The sequence below is a fragment of the Miscanthus floridulus genome, chromosome 2, assembly GCF_019320115.1.
Source record: "Miscanthus floridulus cultivar M001 chromosome 2, ASM1932011v1, whole genome shotgun sequence".
Classification (NCBI taxonomy): domain Eukaryota; kingdom Viridiplantae; phylum Streptophyta; class Magnoliopsida; order Poales; family Poaceae; genus Miscanthus; species Miscanthus floridulus.
The window spans coordinates 179,861,243-179,886,165 of record NC_089581.1 but is presented as its reverse complement, the minus strand read 5'-3'; the positions used below and the strand labels follow the sequence as shown (position 1 = coordinate 179,886,165).

General features: G+C 48.1%; 2 protein-coding genes and 1 pseudogene across 2 annotated transcripts; 1 reads left to right on the top strand and 2 right to left on the bottom strand.

The window, feature by feature from the left end:
• Positions 1–13,910: 13,910 nt before the first annotated feature.
• LOC136540866 (organelle RRM domain-containing protein 2, mitochondrial) lies at positions 13,911–15,706 on the bottom strand. The gene is made up of 3 exons (XM_066532899.1): positions 15,456–15,706; positions 14,452–14,520; positions 13,911–14,353 (listed from the first exon to the last, which is right to left on the bottom strand). The coding sequence occupies exons 1-3, from the start codon at positions 15,649–15,651 to the stop codon at positions 14,118–14,120; spliced, it is 501 nt and encodes a 166-aa protein (XP_066388996.1). The 5' UTR covers positions 15,652–15,706; the 3' UTR covers positions 13,911–14,117.
• Positions 15,707–16,038: 332 nt separating this feature from the next.
• Positions 16,039–18,291, top strand: LOC136535917 (pre-rRNA-processing protein TSR2-like; annotated as a pseudogene).
• A 109-nt stretch (positions 18,292–18,400) lies between these two features.
• Positions 18,401–19,283, bottom strand: LOC136540865 (ATP synthase subunit b', chloroplastic-like). Its single transcript, XM_066532898.1, has one exon. It carries the CDS (start codon positions 19,196–19,198, stop codon positions 18,557–18,559), a length of 642 nt encoding a protein of 213 aa, XP_066388995.1. The 5' UTR covers positions 19,199–19,283; the 3' UTR covers positions 18,401–18,556.
• Between the last annotated feature and the right edge of the window lie 5,640 nt (positions 19,284–24,923).

The following is a 24,923-nucleotide window of genomic DNA, read 5'->3' as shown; positions in this document are numbered from 1 at the left end:
GAGGGGAAGTAACTTCTGTACCCACAACGGCCGAGGGAGCCAATGGAGTATTGACAGATGCCGGCTCTGGTTGGTGATAGGCAGGCCCAACGTAATGCGGTGACGCTTGTCCTTCTTTGAGAGTTCGAACCACAGCATTATGAACGGTATTAGACAGCACATTGGAATGATTAATCAAAGCATGATTTACTGCAGAATTAACCATCTCTTGAAGTTTACCAGGATTGGAGTCAAAGGTAACCTGCCGAGGCAACGACAAATCTTGCTTCTAGATGACTTGTCCACTCTTGTTCAGGCTAAACGATTTCAGACAAAGCTGCCTGTATTCTTCTACAGCCTTTTCCATAGCCTGCCTCTGCTCTTCCTTAAGATCTTCTTCTGATACCGTGATAATGTTCCCTGAATCGATCTCGGAATTGAACATATTGATCGGATTGATTGGTCCCACCGAGCGTGCCAAAAGATGTGTTGATGCAAAACGTGGATCTGCAAACACAAAGGGCTAATACCCGAATCGATATCCAAAGCGTGCCAGTCAATTTGACCTGTTAATCGACAAGGATGAAGATACGATCACTTTGGTCCTGACAACAGCGATATGCCCAGAAGTCACGGCCAAGAGGTACTCACGCGGAACTCGAGAATCGCCGAAGGTCGCACTGAAGCTATGCAACTCGCCGAATCAATGAGAACTCGTAAAAAGGAAAAATATGCAAATTGACGAAGTCACCGAAAAAGTAAGTAGATGCAAATAGGAGTAAAATTTGGTTTTGATATTGATTGATATCCATTACATTGCCCCTCAATCTATATTTATACCCTGATCTAAAGAGACATAACCAAAATACAACTAGGACACCAAGTCCATATCTAAGGAAACATGTGACTCTTTATATGAATCATACTCTAACAAATATAGAAAAGGAAATCAACTCCTATCTATTTCCCTGTCCGCTTCAATTACGATGGAAATCTCACCAACCTCCTTTCCATCGGCATACTTCCTGTTTCATCGGCAGTAGTCTTCAAGCCTCCCTTCATCGGCATCGACAATAACATCTCCAACCTTATTGGTAACGCCCGAGTAAATCAACTTCTCCATCGATCACCACCATTCATCGGCAACCATCTTTACAAGCTGATTTTTATCGGTTGTCAACGTATACAGTAACTTTCCACCTGCCGATTAGCCCACTCTGATCATTGACACGTGCAAAAAACGGTGTCAACACTTCATGACTTTCCACATCGTATTATTGAGCCTACATTGGGGTTCACATGGTGGGGTGCTTGCAGGGTCAATTGGGATACGATGGATGCAAAGCGTCGGACTTATCCCCTTAAGATCTTGGAGTGAATACCCAAAAACTGACCTATGTTTTCTAAGATAGCGATGAGTTTGGACATCTCTTCATCAGTAAGCTTGTCGCTTATGATTACAGGAGCTTGTTTGTTGCCATTCAAGAAAGCATAGCACAGGCCAACGGGTAGGGGTTTACATTCAACGGGAGGTCATGCTGGCGCTTCCTCTTGAGGAAGATCAATGGTTTCGCCTAAGTCATCCTCTTCTTCTATGAAGAGTTTGGCATCTTTGTCTAAGGACGACTCAGGAGATTCAAATGGTGAGACCGACATGACTTCCTTGAGTAGGTCATGGTAGGAAGGAGTGTCTGACACTGAGTTTTTAGCTCAAGTGATAGGAATTGAAAATGTGTCTTTCCCTAGCTTTAAGTCCAGGTCCCCTAATGGTGGTGGTTCTACATGGAATTTTTCCAGGGGGTGTCCTATTAGGATGTCGAAGCCTTTAGTGTCAAAGACATGAAAATTTAGGATGACTTCAACATTATTATGGTATAGGGAAATGTTGTGAAGAATCCCTGATCCTTCTAGTCTAGAGCTAGGAGCAATCTTGAAGGTTTTGTTGGTCAGAGTAAGAGGCTCATCACCTTGGTAGGTGGATGCAAAAGATGTGGACATGAGGTTTACTCTGACAATTGGATTATACAGGACGTTCATCGTGATTCTACTAATTTGGCATTGGATAATTGAGGAAGGGATGCGGATTTGAATTTCTTCGCAAGAAAGTTCCACTTCTTCTACCCATTCTGTGCTTATGATAGCAGTCAACTCCTTGATGGATTCCCTAAGGATTTCTTTGTCTAACGGATCTAATGCAGTGATAGGAATTGGTGGTCTCTTTTGGCATAAATAATTCGAGGTGTTTCTAAAATCTTTGAAAAGTTCATCCTTGAAAGGTGGAATGTCTGAAGGTTGGAAACCTTCCTTCGGATCTTCTGGTTTGGGTGAGGACTCTTGAATGGAAAGTGTAGGTTTAGCCTCGGCCAAAGAGACTTCCTCATGGCATAACATAGGTTCTACACGGAGGGGTTCTAAGGGAGGATTGTTTTCTAGAATATGGTCTAGGAGGGCTTATCCTTCCTCAGAGGTTTTGTGCGTGAATGAACCTCCGTTAGTTATGTCAAGTTGTAGGGCAGACTCCTTGCTAAGCCCTAACAAAAAATGTTACAACAACACATGGTTGGGTATAGACAAGTCAGGGCCAGAATGTGTTAGGATTGAAAATCTGTCCCAGGCTGCACCTATGGTTTCCTTTTCTTTTTGTTGAAAGCTGAGGATCTCTTGTCGTAGGGCAGCAATTCGGGACATAGGGAAGAACACAAGACAAAATCTGTTCCTTAGTTCTTCCCAATCGCTAGCTACCTTCCCTACGTTATGGATGTACCATTGTTTCGCCCTCTCATCAAGTGAGAAAGGAAACAACTTCCACCGAAGTCTGTCTTGTGATATGCCTGAAATGGTCAGGCAGGCACAGAGCTGCTCAAACTCCCTCAAGTGTGTGTATGGGTTTTCATAGTCTAAACCTGAGAAGGTTTGTTCCTGAACCATGCCTATAAAGCTAGGATGGAGTTTGTAACTGGAAGTTGTGATTGGCTTCGAAGACTGTGGTGGTTCTACAAACTCGCCCTTGGGAGCAGAAAGGTTTTGGATGGTTTTGTGCTCTATTGGTAAAAGAATAAAAATAAAAGAAATATAAAATAAAAGGATACACGGGTGAACTAGGTTTAGAGATAACTACGACAACCGTTCCCTGGCAATGGCGCCATAAATGCTTGGTGTTTCTTAGCGCAAGCAGAGGAATCTGCAAGCACATTGATACACCATTATAGCACTTCATCTAGAAGTATTCAGGGTATCATATTTTCCCAAAAGAACGGATGTGTAAGTCTCTTAGCTAGTTCACCTAAAGAAAACAAGTGAAAGGGGTAGCTTTTGTAGTGAGCTTTTTCTAAGGATAGATGACTTAAGTAAAGATAATCTAGACACTATGAACTTACTTCGGGCACTAGAGAACACCTGGTCTACCAAGCATTGTCGGCCTGTAGCTCTACATCGAACCCAGACATGGGGGAATACAAGGGACGGATAGGGCTATCACCACCTACCGCCTACACCTCAACCGTGGAGAACGAGGCAAACGAAGATAGCCTCTAGCCTAGACACCACGTCTATGCTATCAACTATTACTCTAGCGTGCATGCAAGGGTTATCTGTCTCTATTAGGGCCCTTCTACTAGAGTACCCGCCACAAGGACGGATGATGAACCAGCAAGTTTATAATGAATGAGAATAGCTTTCTTAAGATATCAATGTCAAAGTTAAACACGAACTTCTTACTCCAAGTTGTAAGATGATCGTAGAGGTACAAGTGGAGTAGTTGCTAGCTCTGACACTCTTCCGCCAAGTGTAGCAAGCACACTAGGGGAGGTTACTGATAGCCCTGGCACTTCTCCAACTCTTTCCTCACTCACTCCCACGGTTATTCTAGCTAAAGCTAAAGTAGAATGAAGCTCTTCTTCTCTTCTTTTGCTCTCTTGGTGTGTGTTCTAGAGGGGAGCTCTGCCCCTCTATTTATACCGGGAGTAAGGCGGTGTTGCAGCTATCTTTGGTGCAAAAACCTTGCTTCCACCGCCTCTGCATGCCTCCATGCCACCGCTAGATGAAGGAGGGGATGAGCGGGCCAGCAAGGGGTTGGGCGCCCCCTGGGTCGACCACCCCTTGACTGCCTTCGGTGGCCACCGCCTTTGCATGGTGGGCTCCTTACTGGACTTAGAGTGTGTCCCTGTGGTGCCTTCGATCCAGAGTTGGGGTCTAGAATCCAATAATGAGTATGAGCTTACAATACTTAGTCCATTTCATACAACAAGAGTTCTTAGAAATTATTTATTATAATACCAGAGTTCAGACTGCGATAATTAAACAGCAGAATAAAAATAAACATCTAGCAGAAACGATACAAGAATCCATCTATGCCCACCAGAAGAATCTTCCACACAAGAGCTACTCCCCAAGCTACACCTACAACAGGGGTAAAATAAACCCTGAGTACACAATGTACTCGCAAGACTTACCCAACTAGTGGGAATAGTTTCCTAACTCTCAAGGATATGATAGGCAATATGGGTTTGTTGTTTTCTTTTTTATTGCAGAAAGCATTACTAATAGTTTATCCTTACAGTCAAGTTTTATTAGCAGTCATGATTACTTCATTAGCTAACCATTCTAGGTAAGCACCTATTCTACTTTCAAGCAAGGGTTAAGCAATCAGAACCATTTCACCATCTTTCATCTTCTTGTTCTTACTACGGTGCTAGACCATATCCAAGTCATACCATCTCATAGAAACAGCGATTCGCAAACCAATGTATCCTAGCTAGGTACCCCGAAACACACACACCATTTGTACCCCAGGCACAAACAAGACCAACCCATTCCACTCCTATCACGGGTCCAGGTCCCCGTCCAAACTTGGACTCCAAGCCCCCACACTTGAGACCCGGTCTCAACATGGTGCTTAGACCTCCACCTTTCCCCGCCTCTAATCAGTCGGACTGAAAAGAGCCGGAACCCACGACAAGAATGTAACAAGCCTTCTTGCTCCCATAAGCAAGTATGTGCTCAGGATAATAAGTCTGTGACCTGACTACCATCCACAGCAATGGATGGTCCTTAATCGACATGACAGAGAAAATAGTGTAACCAAGCTAAGTCCCGTTGGCCACGGGACACAACCTGTTACACCCACCAATACCCATACCATATCCCTACCCTGTCTCTATTTTACCTTTCATCATTTTATTGTGAGAGTAATAATAATCACCTATTGTGAGCAACAGCAGGTTACTCATGCTACCGATGACCTAAGCATAGCATCTACTCGAACCTGCACTAGTAAGACTCTTAGGATAGGTATCTCTATGCATGTGGTTTCCATAAAATTCCTGTAACGTAAATGCACAACACATATATATACGGTGAATTATAAAATAGGGGTTATGCACCGGGGCTTGCCTTGGGTAGGTGCGGTGTCAGCTGAGTCAGTCAGTGGTGGCTTTGGGACCTCCTCCTGCATGAGAATCTCCTCCCCGTACTCGACAATCTCCTCAAACTCGTGATCACCGGTGGTCACGATCTCTACCAACTCGTTCTCTATATGCATGCGATGATGATGCAACACTTAGCATTTAGACAACAGCAACTCTTAAAATAAGAATACGCATACCAAGCTACTAAGATAGATTTAATGATTAAGATACTAAGCTAACTATCATTTTCATCAAGCAAAGTGTTGGGTTCAACTAACAAACCCTTAGGTTGGCAATTTAAGGATATATCTTTATTTCTACTAGTGATTTAATGTATATTGAAACAAAGAGCATTTAACTACCCTATGCTTAGTCTATTCTAAAGCTACAAAAATTACAGTGAGCGCATAATAATAAAATGAAACTGCTATAAAAATTTCAGGATCAAAACTATCATCAATTCCACAAAAAATCCTACAATAATTAACTTAATATTATTAAGCATTCTCAAATGATTTAATAGCTCCTAATGTCAATACATATAAACATGAACTAAATACACCAACAGATATAGCACAATTTTAGGAACCTACAAAACTTGTTTTACAATTTTTGGACACCTACATGACTTTATATTAATTACCAAAGATCAGCTCAAAAAATAGATTAGAAAATTATTTCTAATTCCTTAGGAAAACAAAAGGTGAATCTCATGTGTGGCCCACACGCGCGGACCGTGTGACCCAGTGCACGCACAGCGGCCCATTGGCGTGGCCCATGCGAGGCTGACCCGCTCGCGAGGCGGCCTGCAGCGAGGGAGTCCCACGCGTGTTGGCGCTTTTGCAAAAGAGGACTCGCACTTTTCCCAAATCACAACTAACTGCTAACACTGTTTCCCCCTCTCTCAGACCTTCTCACTTAACCCCCCCCCCCCGTCATTTCCTTAATTCACCCGCGCGCACCCTCAGCGGCTCAGTGCACGGTAGCTTCGAGGATGGCAACACAGCACGACCGCGTCGGCCACTAGAGGCTCACGCTGGCCCGTTGGTCGGGCTGACCTTTGACTATGGTCCAACCGCCTACACCAAGCAACAACATGAGGTGGCAGGACGTGTTGGAGCGAGCTGCAGTGACGTGTGGCCGTCCGTGATGGTAGCGCGGCTGCCCCAGCGAACCAGAGTGCCTAAGAACCTAACTAGCTAGTGAGGAAGCATCAGTATACTACCATGGACATAGCCGAGGTGATGGTTGGGGTAGAGGATGGTGGAGGAGGTGTGGCCACGTGCGGCCGAGCCGTGCGGTGGCGCACCACGGTGGTGCGATCACGTCAGCGGTGATGGGGAGGCGGTAGCGGTTCCACTAGTGTGCATAAGGTGGAGAGGGAGGCAAGGCGAAGCAACTAGTGCAGGTGAATTGGCTCGGGAGAGACAGTAGGAGGGCTGCCCTCGTCCATGGTCGGACGTGACCTTATTGGCACGGTGGCGAGAAAAGTGCCAAATTGGAGCTTGGCAGTGCCTTCTTCATGGCTGGGTGGGGTTGGGCAGCAAGAGAACTTGGTGGTGAAGCCACAGACATGCTGAATTCAATGGAAGTGATCACTCGGTGGCCAATTGGATGGCGCGGCTCGACGACGGCAACAGAGGGAAAGAGGGAGACGAGGCGGCAAGTGGGATTGTCTTGGTCTCGCCTTGGCAGGACGTGGCCAGCGTGATCTTGGTGCGACACGTGCGTAGATGCAACAGACAAGCACGTGTGTCCACGACCGGCATGGCCCGCGCGGCCGTAGTGCCATAAATGACAAGGCGACGATGAGCTCAACCACGTGTGCGCGTCAGCGGTGGCATCAAACTGGGCCAGCAGTGGCGCAGAGATGTAGAGGGAGGCGCGAACATGACGGCAAGGCAACGGCACCGGCGGTAGCTATGTCGTGGCGTAGGGCGGATCGGTGGTGCGGCAGCACGGTGAGGCAGGCTGTAGCGTCGCCCGACCGTGCGAGCAGCAACAACGGCTCCACGTGGTAGAGCCAGTGGTGGCTAGGCCAAGGCAGTTGTAGCTGTACATGCGCGGCAGCGCATGTGCGCATGTAGAGCGACCAAGCGTGGTGACGTCGCGCCCCCGAGACGTGGTGACCGTGCTCACCTGGTGAACTAGCCCGAAATCACGTCTTGCACGAATTTTAAAGCGTCTATAAAAACTAAATGGTTGCTCTAGAACCTAAACCATCTTCACCATGCTCCAGAGGGGATATGAGGCTACCAACTCGAGCTAAAACATGACACAACCTCCTAATTCGATTTGACAAAATAAATCGCCAAACATTGCATCGTCTAGCTATCAACATACTTGAAAATATTCTAATTTTTTTAGTTGAACTTGATTCCAAATTGTATTTCTAGGCTATTAGAAATGTTGGCTACCACTGTTTTTTTCACGACAAGTATTTCATTGTCATTTACAAAGTTCATATTCTAAACTTATTTAGCGCCACATATATATTCTATAGCATTTTTGTTCAATAAAAATTAGTTTTAAACCCTACTTGATACATATGAGTAATGGAAATGTTACAAAAATGCTATCTACACATTCCATCACATACATTATCACATAAACATGATGCTCATGACACGATTTAGTAGTTTGTTTAGGGCGTAGCACCAAGGGTGTTATAGAAGTTACCACAGACATACCTAGGTCTCCCCCTCTCCAATGTCAAGCTATCGCTATCAGCTTTTGCCCCGCTCATCGCCAAGGTGGATAGGTACCTTGCTAGCTAGCAAGCTCTCCTCCTAAGCATAGTAGGAAGGGTGATGCTAATCAACGCAGTGTTGGGTGGGCTCCCGACATATGCCATGGGTGCCATGGCACTCCTACCTGGGGTTGTCAAAGCCTTGGATGCACGCTAGTGCGCGTTCTTTTGGATAGGCATGGACACGGTGTTCGATGCACAGTGCCTTGTTGCCTAGGAGAACGTCTGCAAGGACAAGGAAGATGGCGGGCCGAAACTTCTACTCTAGAATATGAAGCCAATGCTCCGCATTCATAGGCTCAGCAGTCGGCGTGAACATGGGCGGGTGTGTCCCCAAGAAGTCCTAATAGGAACAGGGCCTCTCGGGACCGCGGGCACCACCCCCGTTCCCGCTGTTGCCACCGGGGCCTCCACAGGCGAAGCCACCAATAGCTTATGCCAGCATCTCCAGGGCACGGGCTAACTCGCGACGAGTAGCCAATATCTTGGCCATCATCTCTGTATGAGTCATCGGAGGCGGTGGTGGTGGCAGAGGAGGAGGACCAAGGAGTGGGGCCTCATGGCTCTCCCCGTTGGCATTGCCATGATCATCGCCATGACCATTTTTGCCTTGGTCTTCACCAAGACCATGGCCCATCCCAGCACTGGTGCTCCCACGACCAGACCTCAAGCTCATCTGTAAATAGATAGGAACCCATCATTGGGAACCAAGCCTCCATACTTAGAAACAAATGGCTAGAGAGATGACAAGGCTCAATAAATGGTTACAAGTGAGAATTTTTCTTTAAAGGTTAAAGCATTTCTCTTTATTTATTATCCTATCAATTCACCACCCAAAAATTATATGTGTGGGGGAAGTTTAGTTTAAACAAGATTCTCTTTTCATGATGCATGGATCGACCTATTCGTTCGCTCAAGCCAGATTATAGCGACATTCGCATATAATTTTTGGCACAGCGCACACTCACTTCCCGTACAATAAATGATTCTTACGCAGTGTAAGTTAGTGTACCTACAGAAGATTGATTAGATAAAACCAGTGCCACTATCCTAGATAGACCATATTAAGAGGGCTTATACTTACTTACATAATTTATCGCATTCTACTTTTCGCAAAGCTTTTGTTGGTAAAATTTTAGGTTTTCGAAAAGGGTTTCTAAACTCATAGACTCATTATTGGCTCTAATACCACCTGTGGCAGAACTGCCCAAAATAATATGCCTTCGGAGGCGCTTGTCTTCCACTAGACACTAAGCACCCCTAAAACTTAGCTACATTAGACAGTTCCATCGAGCACACCCCATGAGAGAACTCAAAACAATCCACATTTTACATCCAGAACCCAATAATGAGTACGAGCTTACAATACTTAGTCTATTTCATACAACAAGGGTTCTTAGAAATTATTTATTATAATACCAGAGTTTAGAGTACGATAATTAAACATAGGAATTCAAAATAACATCTAGCGGAAAAGATACAAGGATCCGTCTGTGCCCACCAGAAGAATCCTCCACATAAGAGCTACTCCTCAAGCTACACCTATATCAGGGTAAAATAAACCCTAAGTACGCAATGTACTCACAAGGCTTACCCGACTAGTGGGAATAGTTTCCCTACTCCAAGGGGTATGATAGGCAATATGGGTTTGTTGTTTTCCTTTTGTTTGCAAAAAGCGTTACTAGAAGTACGTCCTTAAGATCAAGTTTAATTAGCAGTCATGATTACTTCATTAACTAACCATTCTAGGTAAGCACCTGTTCTACTTTTGAGCAAGGGTTGAGCAATCAGAACCATTTTACCATTTTTCATTTTCCAGTTCTTACTACGGTGCTAGACCATAGCCAAGTCGTACCGTCTCATAGAAATGGTGATTCGTGAACTAATGTATCCCAGCTGGGTACCCCAAAACACACATTCCGTTTGTACCCCAGGCACAAACAAGACCAACCCATGCCACTCTTGTCATAGGGTCTAGGTCCCCGTCTAAACTTGGACTCCAAACCTCCACACTTGAGACCCGGTCTCAATATGGTGCTTAGACCTCCACCTTTCCCTGCCTCTAATCTGTCGGTCCGAAAAGAGCCAGAACCCACGATAAGAGCGTAACAAGCCTTCCCGCTCCCATAAGCAAGTATGTGCTCAGGATAATAAGTCTGTGACCTGACTACCATCCACAGCAACGAACGATCCTTAGTCGACACGGACAGGGAAACAGTGTAACAAAGCTAAGTCCTGTGGTCGCAGGACAAAACTCATCACACCCACCATAACCCATACCATATCCCTGCCCGGTCTCCATTTTCCTTTGATCATTTTTATCTTGAGAGTAATTATAATAATCACCTATTGTGTGAGTAACGACAGGTTACTCACGCTACCGAGAACCTAAGCATAGCAACTACTTGAACCTGCACTAGTAAGACTCATAGGACAGATATATTTATGCATGTGGTTTTCATAAAATTCTTGTAACGTAAATGCACATCACACACACACACACACACACACACACACACACACATATATATATATATATATATATATATATATATATATATATATATATATATATATATATATTCAGTGATTATCAAAGATAAGGGTTATACACCGGGGCTTACCTTGGGCAGGCGCGGTGTCAGCTAAGTCAGTCGTTAGTGACTCCGGGACCTCCTCCTGCACGAGAATCTCCTCCTCGTACTCCTCGACGATCTCCTCGAACTCGCGGTCGTCTATGGTCTCTATCTCCACCAACTCGTTCTCTACATGCATGCGATGATGATGCAACACTTAGTATTTAGGCAACAACAACTCTTAAAATAAGAATACGCATACTAAGCTACTAAGCTAGCTCTAATGACTAAGGTACTAAGCTAACTACCATCTTCATCAAGCAAAGTGTTGGGTTCAACTAACAAACCATTAGCTTAGCAATTTAAGGATATATCTTTATTTCTACTAGTGATTTAATGTATATTGAAACAAAGAGCATTTAACTACCCTAATGCTAGTCAATTCTAAAGCTACAAAAATTACAGTGAACACATAATAATACAATAAAACTGTTGTAAAAATTTCATGATCAAAACTATCACTAATTCACCACAAAAATTTCTACAATAATCAACTTAATAATATTAAGCATTCTCATACTATTTAATAGCTCCTAGTGTCAACACATATAAATATGAACTAAATATGCTAACAGATAGATCACATATTTAGGAACCTAAGAAATTTTATTTCACAATTTCTGGACACCTACATGATTTTATATTGATTATTAAAGATCAGCTCAGAAATTAAATTATAAAACTATTTCTAATTCCTTAGGAAAATGAAAAGTGAATCTCCCGCAAAGCCCACACGCGCGACATAGCGCGCGCTCCGCGGCCCGCTTCCGCGACCCACGCGAGGCTGGCCCACGCGCGAGGCGCCCGCGCGCTTGGCGCTTTATGCAAAAGAGGCCAAGAACTTCTTTCAAATCACAACTAAGTACTAACACTATTTTCTCCTCACATGTCTTCTCACTTAACCCCCAACCTTTCCCTAATTCACCCACACGTACCCCAAGCGACTCAGCGCACGGTGGCGCGGCGGGCGGTGAAACGATGCGACCGTGTCGGCCACTAGAGGCTCGCGCTAGCTCGTCGGTCGGGCTGACCTTCAACTACGGTCCAACCGCCTACACCAAGCAACAACGCGGGGCAGCGGCACGCGCTGGAGCGAGCTGCAGCGACGCGCGGCCGTCCACGACGGTGGAGCACCCGCTTCGGTGAGCTGGGGCTGCTACGAACCTAATTGGCTAGCAAGTGAGCATCAGGAGACTACTGTGGACCAGGACAAGGTGACGGTTGGGTGGAGGATGGCGGAGGAGGGGTGGCCACATGCGGCCAAGCCGTGCAGCGACGCACCGCGATGGCACGGTCGTGTCAGCGGCGACGGGGAGGCGGTAGCGGTTCCTCTAGCGTGCGCAAGGTGGAGAGGGAGGCAAGACGAAGCTAGTAGTGCAGGTGAATTGGTTCGGGGTGGTGGTAGGAGGGCTGCCATCGGCACCTGTCGATCACGGCCTTATCGACCCGGTGGCGGGGAAAGCTCCAAATTAGAGCTTGGCAGTACGTGCTTCATGGCTGGGTGGGGTTGGGCAGCTAGAGAACTCACTGGCTGGGTCGTAGACGGGTGGAATTGATTGGAGATGACCTCTCACTGTCTAACGTGCTAGCGCGGCTCCGACGGCGGCTACAGAGGGAAAGAGGGACGGGTCCGAGCTTTGGTCGTCCTCACCTTGGTAGCTAGCGGTCGGCCGGACTCGCGACCGTGCCTACGCACTCGCTACACGACACGCGACCAGACCACGTGCGCGCGCGGGGAGGCAAGTGGGGGCACGGCCTGCGCGGCCGCAGTGCCATTAAGGCGAGGCGACGGCGCGAGCGCCGCTGGGACAACCCATGTGCCCGCGGTGGCAGAGCGAGCGGCAACAGCGCAGCACGGCGTCGCGGTGGCATCGGTAGCGACAACGCGAGGCAGGGTAGCAGTACGTGGACGCGATGACGAGGTGATGGCGCCGGCAGTGGCTTCGTCGCGGCGCGGGGCGAGGCAGGCGGCAGCAGCAGTTCCGCGCGGTGGGGCCAGTGGCGGCCGGGCCACAGCCAGGTCAAAGGCAGCCATGGCCAGCCATGCGCACGCACGCGTGACTAGCGCGGTGACGCCGAGCGCCCGAGCTTGGTGACCGCGTCCACCCGGCGAGCCAGCCCGAGAACGTGTCGTGCACGCATTTTAAAGCGCCCATAACAACTAAACGGTTGCTTTAGGAACCAAACCATCCTCACCATGCTCAAGATGGCATGTGAGGCTACCAACCCGAGCTAAAACACGACACCACCTCCTAACTCGATTTCACAAAATAAATCGTCAAACATTACATTGTCTTGTTGTCTATAAACTTAAAATAATCTTTGAGCTGAACTTTGATCCCAAGTTCCATTTTTAGGCTATTAGAAATGTTAGATAGCAATGTTATTTTTCTACAGCAAGTATTTATTGTCATCTACAAAGTTCATATTTCAAACTTTATTTAAGCGCCACATATATGTTCTATAGCATTTTTGTTGAATAAAAATTTGTTTTAAACCCTACTTAATATACATTAGTTGTGTAATAGCTTCTCATTTAACGTCGTCTTCCGCGGTTTGCGCCCCCCCCCCCCCCCCCCCCCCCCCCCCCCCCCCCCCACACCCACACACACACACACACACACACACACACACACACACACACCTCGGCGTGCAAAGAATCTATCAAGGCCTGGAGTTGCCGCATACCAAGGAAGGATGAAGCGCTAGCAAGTAGCTGGAGACAAACACTGCCTATGTAATCTAAACGCACCCCCCCAAACCTATGATCATCATTGTAACCGTGCAAGAGCATGCCTTCCACCAACCGGGTCCTCCCGGGCATCCGTGGATTGTGGAATGGAAATGCAGCCCCCGAAGTTGACCTCAAAAATATGCATCAATGCGTATATCAGCCTACGGAGTAGCTCTTTAGAAGAGTGGATCATCTCGACGTTGTGTCATTACTCATCACACTCCAAGTTTATCTAAACTGAACTGAATGTTCCAACGATTTTGTTCTAGTCTGGAATATCAGCCAAATCTGTGGGTTAGTTGCCTAATAAATTGCAAAAAAAAAGGTAACAGGACGACGCAACCATGTAAAGAGAGGGTACAAATAGCATAATCAACTTTGCACCAATCATCATCATGTGCTAGAGGCCTAGAGCAACGACGAGGACATCTTTGAATGAACACAAAACAACGAGGCCAAACATAGAACTGTCCCCACCCCAGCTATCTGCATTGCCCGGCCATGCCATACCAATTACCAAGCCTACACTTTGGGTGTCTCTGATAGTATAATCAAACCAGAGCTACTCTCGGGTGTCCATCATCCAAGTTTTGTGCCGTGAAAGATCAATGCGCCTAGCCGCACCATCCTACAGTCTTGTTCGTCGTGAAACCAGCATGCGAGGAACGGGTGTCCTGCTCAGGAGCGGGCTTTGGCTGCCTTGGTTTGGCAGGGTCAACGAAGATGACCCATCCATCCAGAAACTTGGCGTTCATCTCCTGCCGCGCTTTCTCGGCCTCTTCTATGGTGGCATACCTCACGAAACCGAAACCCTTTGACCTCCCAGAAACTCTATCTGTCACCACTTTTGCTGCACAAAGTAATATAAAAAGCACACTACAATTAGGAGTGAGGAACAGGATGAACAGATGCCTAAAAATTACTACTCCAAGAAAGCTTGCTTTGTACCTTCAAGGAGCCTCCCGAAAGGAGCAAATGCACCCTGGAGCTTCTCATCTGTTGTTAGCCTTGAAAGGCCTGCACCCAAGTGAATGAAAATCAGGAGCCTCAAAGCGATTTATTTTTATAGGGAAACCTATATGTGAAATGAACTCGGACCTGCTGCTTGCTGAGAGAGTATTGTTACCGAGCATAGCTGCAAACTACTGTCTACGTTCCAAATTGTTAGTCATTATGGGTTTTCTAATATAGCTTTTGATATATGCTATGTCTAGATACATAACAAAAAAAAACAATGTATCTAGAAAATCAAAACGAGAACAATTGGGAGCAGAGGGAGTACAATCTAAATGAAATGGGACAAGGTCATTTTTATACAATGATAAAAAGGAAATCCGCACAGGTGCGATAGGATTTGACGGCACAAGAGCTGCAGGATGGCATGTAAGGGGGTGTTTGGTTGCTCCTCCTAAACTTTAGCTACGGTCTCATCAGATGTTTGGACACATGCATAGAGTATTAAATATAGACTAATTACGAAACTAATTGCATAGTTTGCGACTAATTTGCGAGACGAATCTTTTAAGCCTAATGAGTTCATGATTTGATAACGTGGTACTATAGTAAACATGTGCTAATGGTGGATTAATTAGGCTTAATAAATTCGTCTCGTGGAGTACTAACGGATTCTGTAATTTATTTTTTTATTAGTATCCAAACACCCCATGCAACACCCTCATATGACACCTCCTAAATTTTAGTCACTGGACCCCTAAACTGGAAGTCCGTAACAGGTTTAAATGCAGTGGTTCATCGATATTGGATTGGTCACAAACATAGCATAAAGGTATCCAAGTGCCCGCAGCTCTAATTTGGGCAAATTCACACAAACATAAGCAGGACTGTTTTTTTTTAATAAAAGTTCACTGTGAAATTGTGTTCCCTGAGGCCCTCTTTATAATAATTATTGTGCAATGAGTTGGGAGGGGCGGGGCAAGGCGGAGAGACGTTACCGCTGACGAAGAGCTTGGGTGTGGTGAGCGGTGGAACGTTGGCGACCTCGGTGCCGTCACCGAATATGGAGGACAGAGGAGACGGGCCGAAGCCGGCAGAGGAGCAAAAGGTAGCGCGCAGTACGGAGGAGAAGGCTGGGGTGGAGCTGCAGAAGAGGCGGCGAAGCAGGACCGGGGCGGCGGAGGAGGCGGCCATGGCTGTCGCCGGCAGCTAGAACCCTACCCGCCTCTTGCTCCTAGTTTCGGGCTTTGCTTTTGGGTTGCCGGTGAAGGTTCGGCTAGATCTCGGCTCTGGCCCAGAAGAGCCTGCCTGCTTGCCTGTTTGGGCTTGTCGGCGCGTCTATTGGCCTGCTCAGCCCTATTTCTGTATTTCTATATTGCCTTTTGTATTTCAGACGGGAGGATCGCTTGGTTGTAAAGGATAATGGATTGTAAGTTAGAATAGTATTTTTCTCTTCTCTACGATAATTTAGTCAGCAGTAATAATCTAGGATTGTTTAAGCCGAAACGAATAGGTTGTACGAATACATGAACTTTCGACAAACCTGATTTCTAAGCTCTCTCCGAAATTCAAATCGACCCTAGTAATGTTTTAGTTTGAAGGCAAACCTGTGAGTCGTCTTCCGGTGAAAACCCTAGCCCATAGCATCCACCGATCGACTGATCCCATCGATCCATCGCGAGGCCAAAGCCAAACCCAGAGGGCCATGGCCTCTTCCTCGTCCTCCGGCACGGCCGCCGGCGCCGGCGGCAGGGTGGTGCTGTCCAAGGAGGGGGCGACGGCAATGGCGGAGTGCATCGGCCTGCTGTTCGGGAGGTGGACGGCGCTGCAGCTGGCGGTGCAGAACCGGTGGGGCGGCCTCGACTCGTAGGCCAAGGCCGACCGGCTCGCCTCCTCCGTCCTCTCCTGGTTCACCCGCGCCGCCGCATTGCATTATTGTTGTCTTTCAAACTCAATTAATCTGGAATCGAAATCATTCCATCTGTTTTGATGAATTACGATTGATTTGGTTTGTTTCGTTTGTGCGCTAACGGTGGATTGAATTACTAAAGGCACTGGCCCACTCGACCAGGACGAGCTGGAGGGATTGCTGTACGACGCCATGGACGAGTCCTTCAACGTCGACATTGAGGATGGGAGCGTCGAGGAGGTATGTATTCTTCTCCTGCTTTAAATTCTCTCTGTACAATGTAATCTCTCATCCATGAATCAAATCGATCTGTATGTAGTTAACACGATCGGAAACTAGAGAAATTTAGCACGTTATTCGTAAAATGAACTTGGGGAATTTAATTTGTTGTCAGAATAGCTGCAGCAGTGTGGCCTTTCAAACTTAATTTGGATGAAGTGACATTCGTTCAGATGCACGAAATAACTAAAACCTGGTTATTTTATTATTAAGTCAAAGATATATGCTCAGAGATAATTTGAACAAATGTTGCCAAGATGCTTGAGGCATCATTAATATCACCCCCGATGACACCAGAACCACATGATGATTTAACAATGAGACAGTACAGTACTAGATGTAGCAAGACATACATACATATCGCGAAACAGGACCAAAAAAATAGTAGCAGGCGTGTTTAAAAACACACAGGGCATTGCCTTCAGAATTCAGATAATAATTCTGATCTACATCCAAGCAGAAACAAAGAATAATTGTTACCATCACACAGTTATGAGGATAGTGCTTGCCTACCCCTGCACGACTTTGCTTATTATTGCAACTTAATTTGCTTTCCTGACAAATAAAAATTTGATGGGGCCTCTCCCCCCGGTTACAATTGATCTTCTGTTTGAAGCAATGTTTTCAACAGAAGCTGTATGTATCTCAAAATATATATTAATAACGAAGAATATACATCTCAAAATATAAGTAGATGACTACTAATAAATTGGATGGGTTATATTGCATTCTTCCCCTCAATTGTCAAAAGATGATGTTGATTATTGTTCATTGTTGTGTGGAGTCGACTTTAATTTCATTTGCATGCATGTGACAGCGTCATCCAGTTAATTTGTTTCCGTTTAAAGCTGCCGAGACACTTAACCTTCTCTCTTCTCCCAAGCAGGTTACTAAGCATCTGATGATTATGTACACATGCTGTCTGCGACAGAACTATTCATACATCGATAAGCTTAGGAAGACACTGCTTGCAGGCAGCGCCATTACCCAGAGCAAAGAGGTAATAATTATGAATGTTTTGAGCTTTTGATGCATTATGCAATATATCCCTCAAAGACATGAGCTTTTGATCGATGCATGTATATGCAATTTCAGAGAGACTTTTGGCTGCAAAATCTTGTTGTGCTCTGTTTCTCTTGTGCCTTTCCATTAGCGGCCTAAAAACTGCCCAACAGCGTTCAGCACCCATGCACCCTTTAATTTTCCCCTGCTTCAGAGTCACAGTTTATTTATTATTACGTCGACGACAAGTGTAAACATGAGTGGCGGTTCTTATATTAACAATGGTCGCATTTTTTGCCCATGGTCGTAATAAATTAAATGAACTCATAGTTGGTTTCCTCTTCTGAAACAGGTGTTAAGAGGCTACGATAGTAGCAGCGATGAGATCTCACGCTCAGAGGAAGATGATGATGATGATGAGTAAGAACCCATTGAGGCATGATGGTTGCAGTTGAAGATCTGTGCCTGGAACATGATCGAACTTTGAACTTGGCTCAAGGCCTAGAACGAATAATAGTGAGTAAGCCGAGTTACAGATTACTGCCAAATGTACAATCATTTGGATTGGATATAACTTAAGATTTAATGGTTGAAATCACTAGGATGAAATGTATCCTATGGTTAATGGTTGAAATCACTAGTTGCACAAGCGTATCAAGTAACCTCGTTGCGAGTCTGCAACAATCCAACACAGGCGGTGAACACAGCACCATCCAGTAATCTTTCATGAGTAGTTGAGTAGAGAGTCTGAGATTTCTTCAAAATTATCATTCATTTATAATGTTCATGCAATTACAGTCATAAGATAAAGAAGGCAGGGCCGCGGCCGCCCATGGACGGCAGCCCGACAAGCGTATACACACTGATCAGAAAGGTAAGAAAGGAACGCCCGCCGGCCCGGCCGGCTCGCTACGCCGATGGGAGCACCTTCTTGACGATCTCATCGCTGAGCGAGGCGATCTGCGCGTCGAGCGCTTTGACGGCCTCCTCCTTCTGCGCCTCGAGGTTGGCGAGCGCCTCGACGAGCTCGGCCTCCACGCGGCTGCGGCCCTCCTCCAGCTTGGCCTCCAGCTCCGCGGTGGTCTCCTTCTTCATCTTGTTGAGCGCCGCCGCGATCTCGGCGCGCGCCGCCTTCATGATGGCGGCCGCCTGCTCCTCCAGCTGCTTCACCTCCTCGGAGGCGTCCTTGACGTTGCCCAGCTCGCCGCGGATCTTGGCGTCCCGCTCGTCCATGAACTTACCCAGCGGCGTGAAGTAGAGCTTGTCCAGCGCCACCATGAGCAGCAGGAACTCGGTTGCGATCGCCGGGAGCGTCAGGTTGAAGTCGAACAGCTGGGCCTTCTCCATCTGCTCCGCCAGCGCCGGGAGCGGCGCGGCCGCCACTGCCACTGCCGCCGCCGCCGTCGCCAGCAGCCGCGGGAGCTGCTGCGCCAAGAGCCGCCGCGGCCGCGCCGAGCTGCTGCTGGAGGAGGACGCCACCGGCTTCAGGAGCAGCGCGGCGCGGCGAGGGGAGCAGGAGGTGGTGGCTGCAGCCATCATAGCCGTGGCCATGGGTGCGAGGCCGGGGAGAGGGGGGTGGGGGGGTGGAAGAGCGGCGGCGGCTTGTCAGTGGAGATGTGGTGGGGAGAAGGGAGGGAGGCGGGCGACCGGCTATCTATCCGAACGGGTTGGGTTGTGGTGTCCCAACAGACGGCGGCCACACGATGCAGATGCTCGCTTCGCTACCACGAATGCCCTCCCCGATATTCTATTTTGTGCTTCGTCAGAAAAGGCCCGTGTCATTTTTGGCCCAAAATCTCTGAAGCCGGCGGCATTACTCCAGAGCCTCCAGGGCCATTGTCACGAACTTGTAAAGCAAAGAGTAGAAATGGATAGATTCGAGGCTAGAACAACAGAGAATGTGGGATAAGATCGAAGAACAACAGAGTTACAGAAATGGGGAATAAGGGTGTGTTTGGATGCAACCCTGGATGAATTTTGCCTGGGATGTTTGCTGCCTGTACCTTGCCTGGATGGTATTTAGTTGGAGTCCTGGATAGCAGCATGGATCGGTCGCTGCTTGATACTGTGATGGCTGGATCTTCCGGCGGGTCGGAGGCGACCTGCGAGCTGGTGTGGCCTTGTCCCGGTGAGCCGGGAAAGGCCCGGTTCGTCCTTCACGATGAGGAGGTGAAGCTTTGGCATCTGCTTGGGGAGAGAGGACTGTCGATGGAGTTCGATCTCGCCCTTACCAAGACGAAGCTTAAGGAGGCCTTGGAGAGGGTTGAGCTCGTCCATCAGGCCGTGACTGTCAACCTGCCACGTGTTGCAGAGGTAAGTTTTTTGCGTTCCTAGTGTTGTCTTTGATTCCTTGGCATTTAAGCGGTTGTCTCAGCACGCCTGCTTCTTGTCTCGCTGGATCTAGAGATGATGTCGATCCGCAAGTCCCGGTTTCTTCGGGAGGAGCACGGTCGGATGGAACAAGAAGCGGTGGTGTTGCGGCGGGTCGACGAGCTCAGGCACAAGCTGAAGTCCGCCCGCCGTGAGTCCCAAGACTGGGCAGCCGAGGCGACGGGAGCACGGGCGGTGGAGCTGAGGGCGGTCGAGCGGGCGACTGCTGCCGAGTAGAAACTCGACGCAGTGAAGGCCCACTTGGCGGAGACCATGGCGGTGCTCAGGAAGTCCCTGGAGGCTCTAGAAGCGGAGCGGAAGACCCGGTCGGACGCCGAGCGGGAGGTCGTCGCGCTCCGGGGCAGATGCTCGGGGCAGAGGAGTCGAACACTTAGCTGCTCGAGAGGGTGACCAGTCAAGAGGAAGGGCTTTCCATTCTCCAAAGTGCTCGCCTTGGTACGTACCTGTTCTGCCCTCGGTTGATGCCTTGAATTTTTCTTTTCCTTGCTCCTGGATTTGTCATCTGTTTCCAGAACTGGGTGGAAAGATCGGCTCTTGGGAGGAAGAGCTGGAGACGGTCAAAGTGGCGGTCAGTCAGAGCATGGAGGCGCTAGCCCAGTCCCTTGAGGAGCGACGCGCTCTCGAGAGAGAGCTTGACTAGCTTCGCAACATTGCGCAGGTGGTGGTCTCCGAGGTGTTCGGGTCGGGACCGAGCACGAGTACGCTCGCCGTTCAGCTGGCGGAGGTCCCGAATGAAGTTCGGACGCTCATCTCCGACGGCATGTTCTACGGGACGTTGGGGGTGCTGACCTCGGTGGCGACCCACTACCCAGATCTGGACTTCGTGGCCATCTGCAGAAGATATGTCGACGGGTGGAGCGCAGACGAGATCCATGTGCTGGGGGAAGTTTGGTGCCGCATGCACAAGTGGTCGCTGAGCAGGTCACCGTGCAGTGGGTGATGGAGGCTCGCCGTTCGACCGTGGCTGCAGATGTACGCTGGGAAGACGTCGTCCAGCCTGTGGAGGCAGCGGAGGCTGGGTCGGAGGCGAGCGTCGTCACACCCCCAACCAAGCCGAACATCGTCCCGACCGTAGCTGAGCCGAGCGTTGTCGTCCCGACCACAACCGAGCTGCCTTCGTCCTCGCCAACCGCACCGTCAACCGACACAGCCGGGGGGGCACAATAGGGTTAGAGTAGAAATGGTCAATTTATGTAAAAGATGAATTCGTGGGGGAGCCCCCATGTGAACAGTTTTACATTTGTGAATATTTTAAGTTCGTTTTTTTATGAAATCACTCGTGAGGGGAAGCTTGTCCCATCCGCCCTTGTTTTTATCCTTGCGTAGCTTTGTTTTTTGTCATTTCTTTTTCGCACCTACCCATTGACCCGTAGGTTGCAACCTTAAGAACCCGGGCATGGCCCGTGAGGCTCAGTTGCTCTAGTCGTAGGTCGTGGCGGGGTGTGATCGGTCGGGAGGCTAAAGCGCAAGTTACGTAGGGTAATCAAAGGAACGGGATGCCATTTTGTTTGGGCGACGCCCTTTTGTTTGGGCGAAAAGTGTTACTACATGATAGTAAAAAAATGATAGTAAAAAAGGGGTGGTATTGCACCCCCGTGGAGCCCCCGAGCGACCCAGGCCGAGAGTGCTCGGGCTGGAGCGCTATAGGAGCAAGCATTGAATGGAAATAAACGGTAAGACCGAGCTTTAGGAAAAAAACGTCGTAACTGTTCGATGTTCCATGTGTTGGTGAGAACGTTGTCGTTGTCGTCCGTTAGCCGATAGGCGCCCGGTCGGATCACCTCGGCCACCGTGTACGGTCCTTCCCATGGCGGAAAGAGCTTATGTTTGTCCTTGGTTGACTGGATCCTCCAGAGTACGAGATCACCGACCTCGAGGATCCTCCCCCTGATTTTTCTTTCATGGTACCTGCAGAGAGTTTGTTGGTAATGAGCGGAGCGGATGACGGTCGTCTCACGAACCTCCTCAAGCAGGTCAACCGCGTCCTGCTGAGCCTCCACGACTCGGTCTCGGTCGAAGGCCTTTACTCTTGGGGCGTCGTGATCGAGGTCGGATGGCAACACTGCTTTGGCTCCGTATGCCAGGAAGAAAGGGGTGAACCCCGTGGACCGGTTTGGGGTCGTTCTTAGGCTCTAGGGGATCGCTGGGACCTCTGCAACCCATCGTCCATCATACTTTTTGAGTCGGTCGAAGATGCAGGGCTTGAGTCCTTGAAGGACCATGCCATTGGCCTGTTCGACCTAACTGTTAGTATGTGGGTGTCTGACCGGAGCCCAATCGATCCTGATGTCGTATCCATCATAGAAGTCTAGGAACTTCTTCCTGGTGAAGTTTGTTCTGTGGTCGGTGATGATACAGTTAGGGACACCAAACAAATAGATGATGTTGAGGAAAAACTTGATCGCCTCTTCCGAGCAGATATTGGTGATGGGCTTCGCCTCTATCCACTTGGTGAACTTGTCCACCGCCACGAGTAGGTGAGTGAAGCCATTCGGGGCCTTTTTGGGGGGTCCGACCATGTCGAGGCCCCAGATCACGAATGGCCAGGTGATGGGGCTGGTCTGAAGCTCCTACGCCAGCAGGTGAGTGAAATGTCCTAATGGCTAGAGGGGGGTGAATAGCCTATTAAAAATTTCTACAACAACACTTAACAAACTGGTTAGACAATTATGAGGCGAAGCAAGTGTTGCGCTAGCCTACTAAAAATGCAAGCCACCTACCACAATTCTAGTTTATATAGTTTCTATCCACACAATAGTTATGACACTACACTAAGTTAGTGTGCTCTCAAAAGCTAACTAAAGAGACACACTAACCAAACTAACAAGCTCTCACAACTAGCTACACTAAAGAGCTTGACAACTAGTTTGCGGTAATGTAAAGAGAGTGAACAATTTGTTTATACCGCCATATCGACGAAGGAGCCAATCAATCATAAGAATGAATACCAATGAAGACCAATCACCTCGGAATCAAATGATGAACACAATAATTTTTTACCGAGGTTCACTTGCTTACCGGCAAGCTACTCCTCATTATGGTGATTCACTCACTTCGAGGTTCACGAGCTAATTGGCATCACACGCCAAACCCTCAATAGGGTGCCACACAACCAACATAAGATAAGGATCACACAAGCCACGAGCAATCCACTAGAGTACCTTTTGGCTCTCCACTGGGGAAAGGTCAAGAACCCCTCACAATCACTATGATCGGAGCCGGAAACAATCACCAACCTCCGCTCAACGATCATCGCTGCTCCAAGCCATCTAGGTGGTGGCAACCACCAAGAGTAACAAGTGAATCCCGCAGCGAAACACGAACACCAAGTGTCTCTAGATGCAAACACTCAAGCAATGCACTTGGATTCTCTCCCAATCTCACAAAGATGATGAATCAATGATGGAGATGAGTGGGAGGGCTTTGGCTAAGCTCACAAGGTTGCTACGTCAATGCAAATGGCCAAGAGAGTGAGCTTGAGCCGGCTATGGGGCTTAAATAGAAGCCCCCACGAAATAGAGTCGTTGTACCCCTTCACTGGGCACAACACGGGGTGATCGGATGCTCCGGTCATATTGACCGGACGCTGGACCTCAGCGTCCGGTCACGCAATGCGTGCCATGTGTCCCCTCTCTTCAAATGCTAAGTGCCCAATCCCAATGGTCAAGTGATGACCGGACGCACTGCTGTGAAGTGACCGGACGCTGGACCTCATCGTCCGATCGTTTCCAGTAAGCATCTAGAAATGATTTTTCACGACCGGACGTGTCCGGTCATGCTCGACCAGACTCACCCAGCGTCCGGTCACTCGGTGTCTCCTCTATGCACTGCCACGTTAGTGGGACCGGATGCAGCCCTCCAGCGTCCGGTCACTAAGTGACCTAGCTTCCGATCAGAGACCAACGCCAGCGTCTTCGCTGCTTCTACTGATCAGACGTGCCGGTCCTTCCGAGACCAGCGTCCGATCACTTACAGTGACCTCCGTCTTTTCTGTATAGGGTGCCAGTGAAACCGTCGGACTGTCCACACTCTACGGGTGGACATTTGAAAGGTCCTTGTGGGGTTTTGGTAATTGAGTGGCAACCCTAGGTGGACTAATTGTGTTTATGTGAGATACACAGGTGATTACTCCAGAAGTACATGTGTGTGAGCAATATATGCCGTGAAGGTGAAAATGGTTTGGAGATGTTGCAAAGCTCACACATGTGATGATGAAGGAGCTTATTGCACATGAGACATGACATTGAGTCATGTGATCAAGGTGAAGAAGATCAAGACAAGACTTGGCTTGATGGACCGGTTGCAAGCGTGAAGGACAAGTCGGAGGCTTTGGAGCAATGGACCACGTGGCGGTGAAGCTTGAGCAAGACTTAGCGCCGATGGACGAAGGCAACAGTAAAAAGCAAGTGAAGTCAAGATCGATGAACCAATATGATCATGTAATGATATGAAGTGGATCATATCATTGTTGATCGTGTTGGTGCATGTGTTGCATCGACATTGGAGGAGATGGAATGGAATGCGCAAGGCAAAGGTATAACCTAGGGCATTTTATTTCACCGGTCATAGGTGTGTAGAGAAGTTTGTGACCGGGTTTAGGATAGATGGCCGTAATATCAAGAGGGGCAAACTTGTTTGCATATCGGTCATCTAGTGCCACTCGAGTGATCTAACTTTGCATCGTCGCTAGGATTGAGTGGCGTGGCAAGTTTAGTGGCTAATCCTTTGAAAAATGATTGTGAAAATGCTAACACACATACACATAGTGGTGTACACTTGGTAGTGTTGGCACATTTATAAAGGAGATGAAAGCGATGGAACAGAGGTGAGAAGGGTTTGAAACTACACCGGTGGAGTGTCCGCCCGTAGAGTGCGAACAGTCCGA

Coding starts and splice junctions, on each gene's coding strand:
- LOC136540866 (XM_066532899.1), bottom strand. CDS start 15,651: ATGGCCGCCTCCTCCGCCGCCCCGGTCCTGCTTCGCCGCCTCTTCTGC. Junction 14,521..15,455: donor ACCCAAGCTCTTCGTCAGCG/GTAACGTCTCTC, acceptor ACTTGGGTGCAG/GCCTTTCAAGGCTAACAACA. Junction 14,354..14,451: donor TTTCGGGAGGCTCCTTGAAG/GTACAAAGCAAG, acceptor TACTTTGTGCAG/CAAAAGTGGTGACAGATAGA.
- LOC136540865 (XM_066532898.1), bottom strand. CDS start 19,198: ATGGCCACGGCTATGATGGCTGCAGCCACCACCTCCTGCTCCCCTCGC.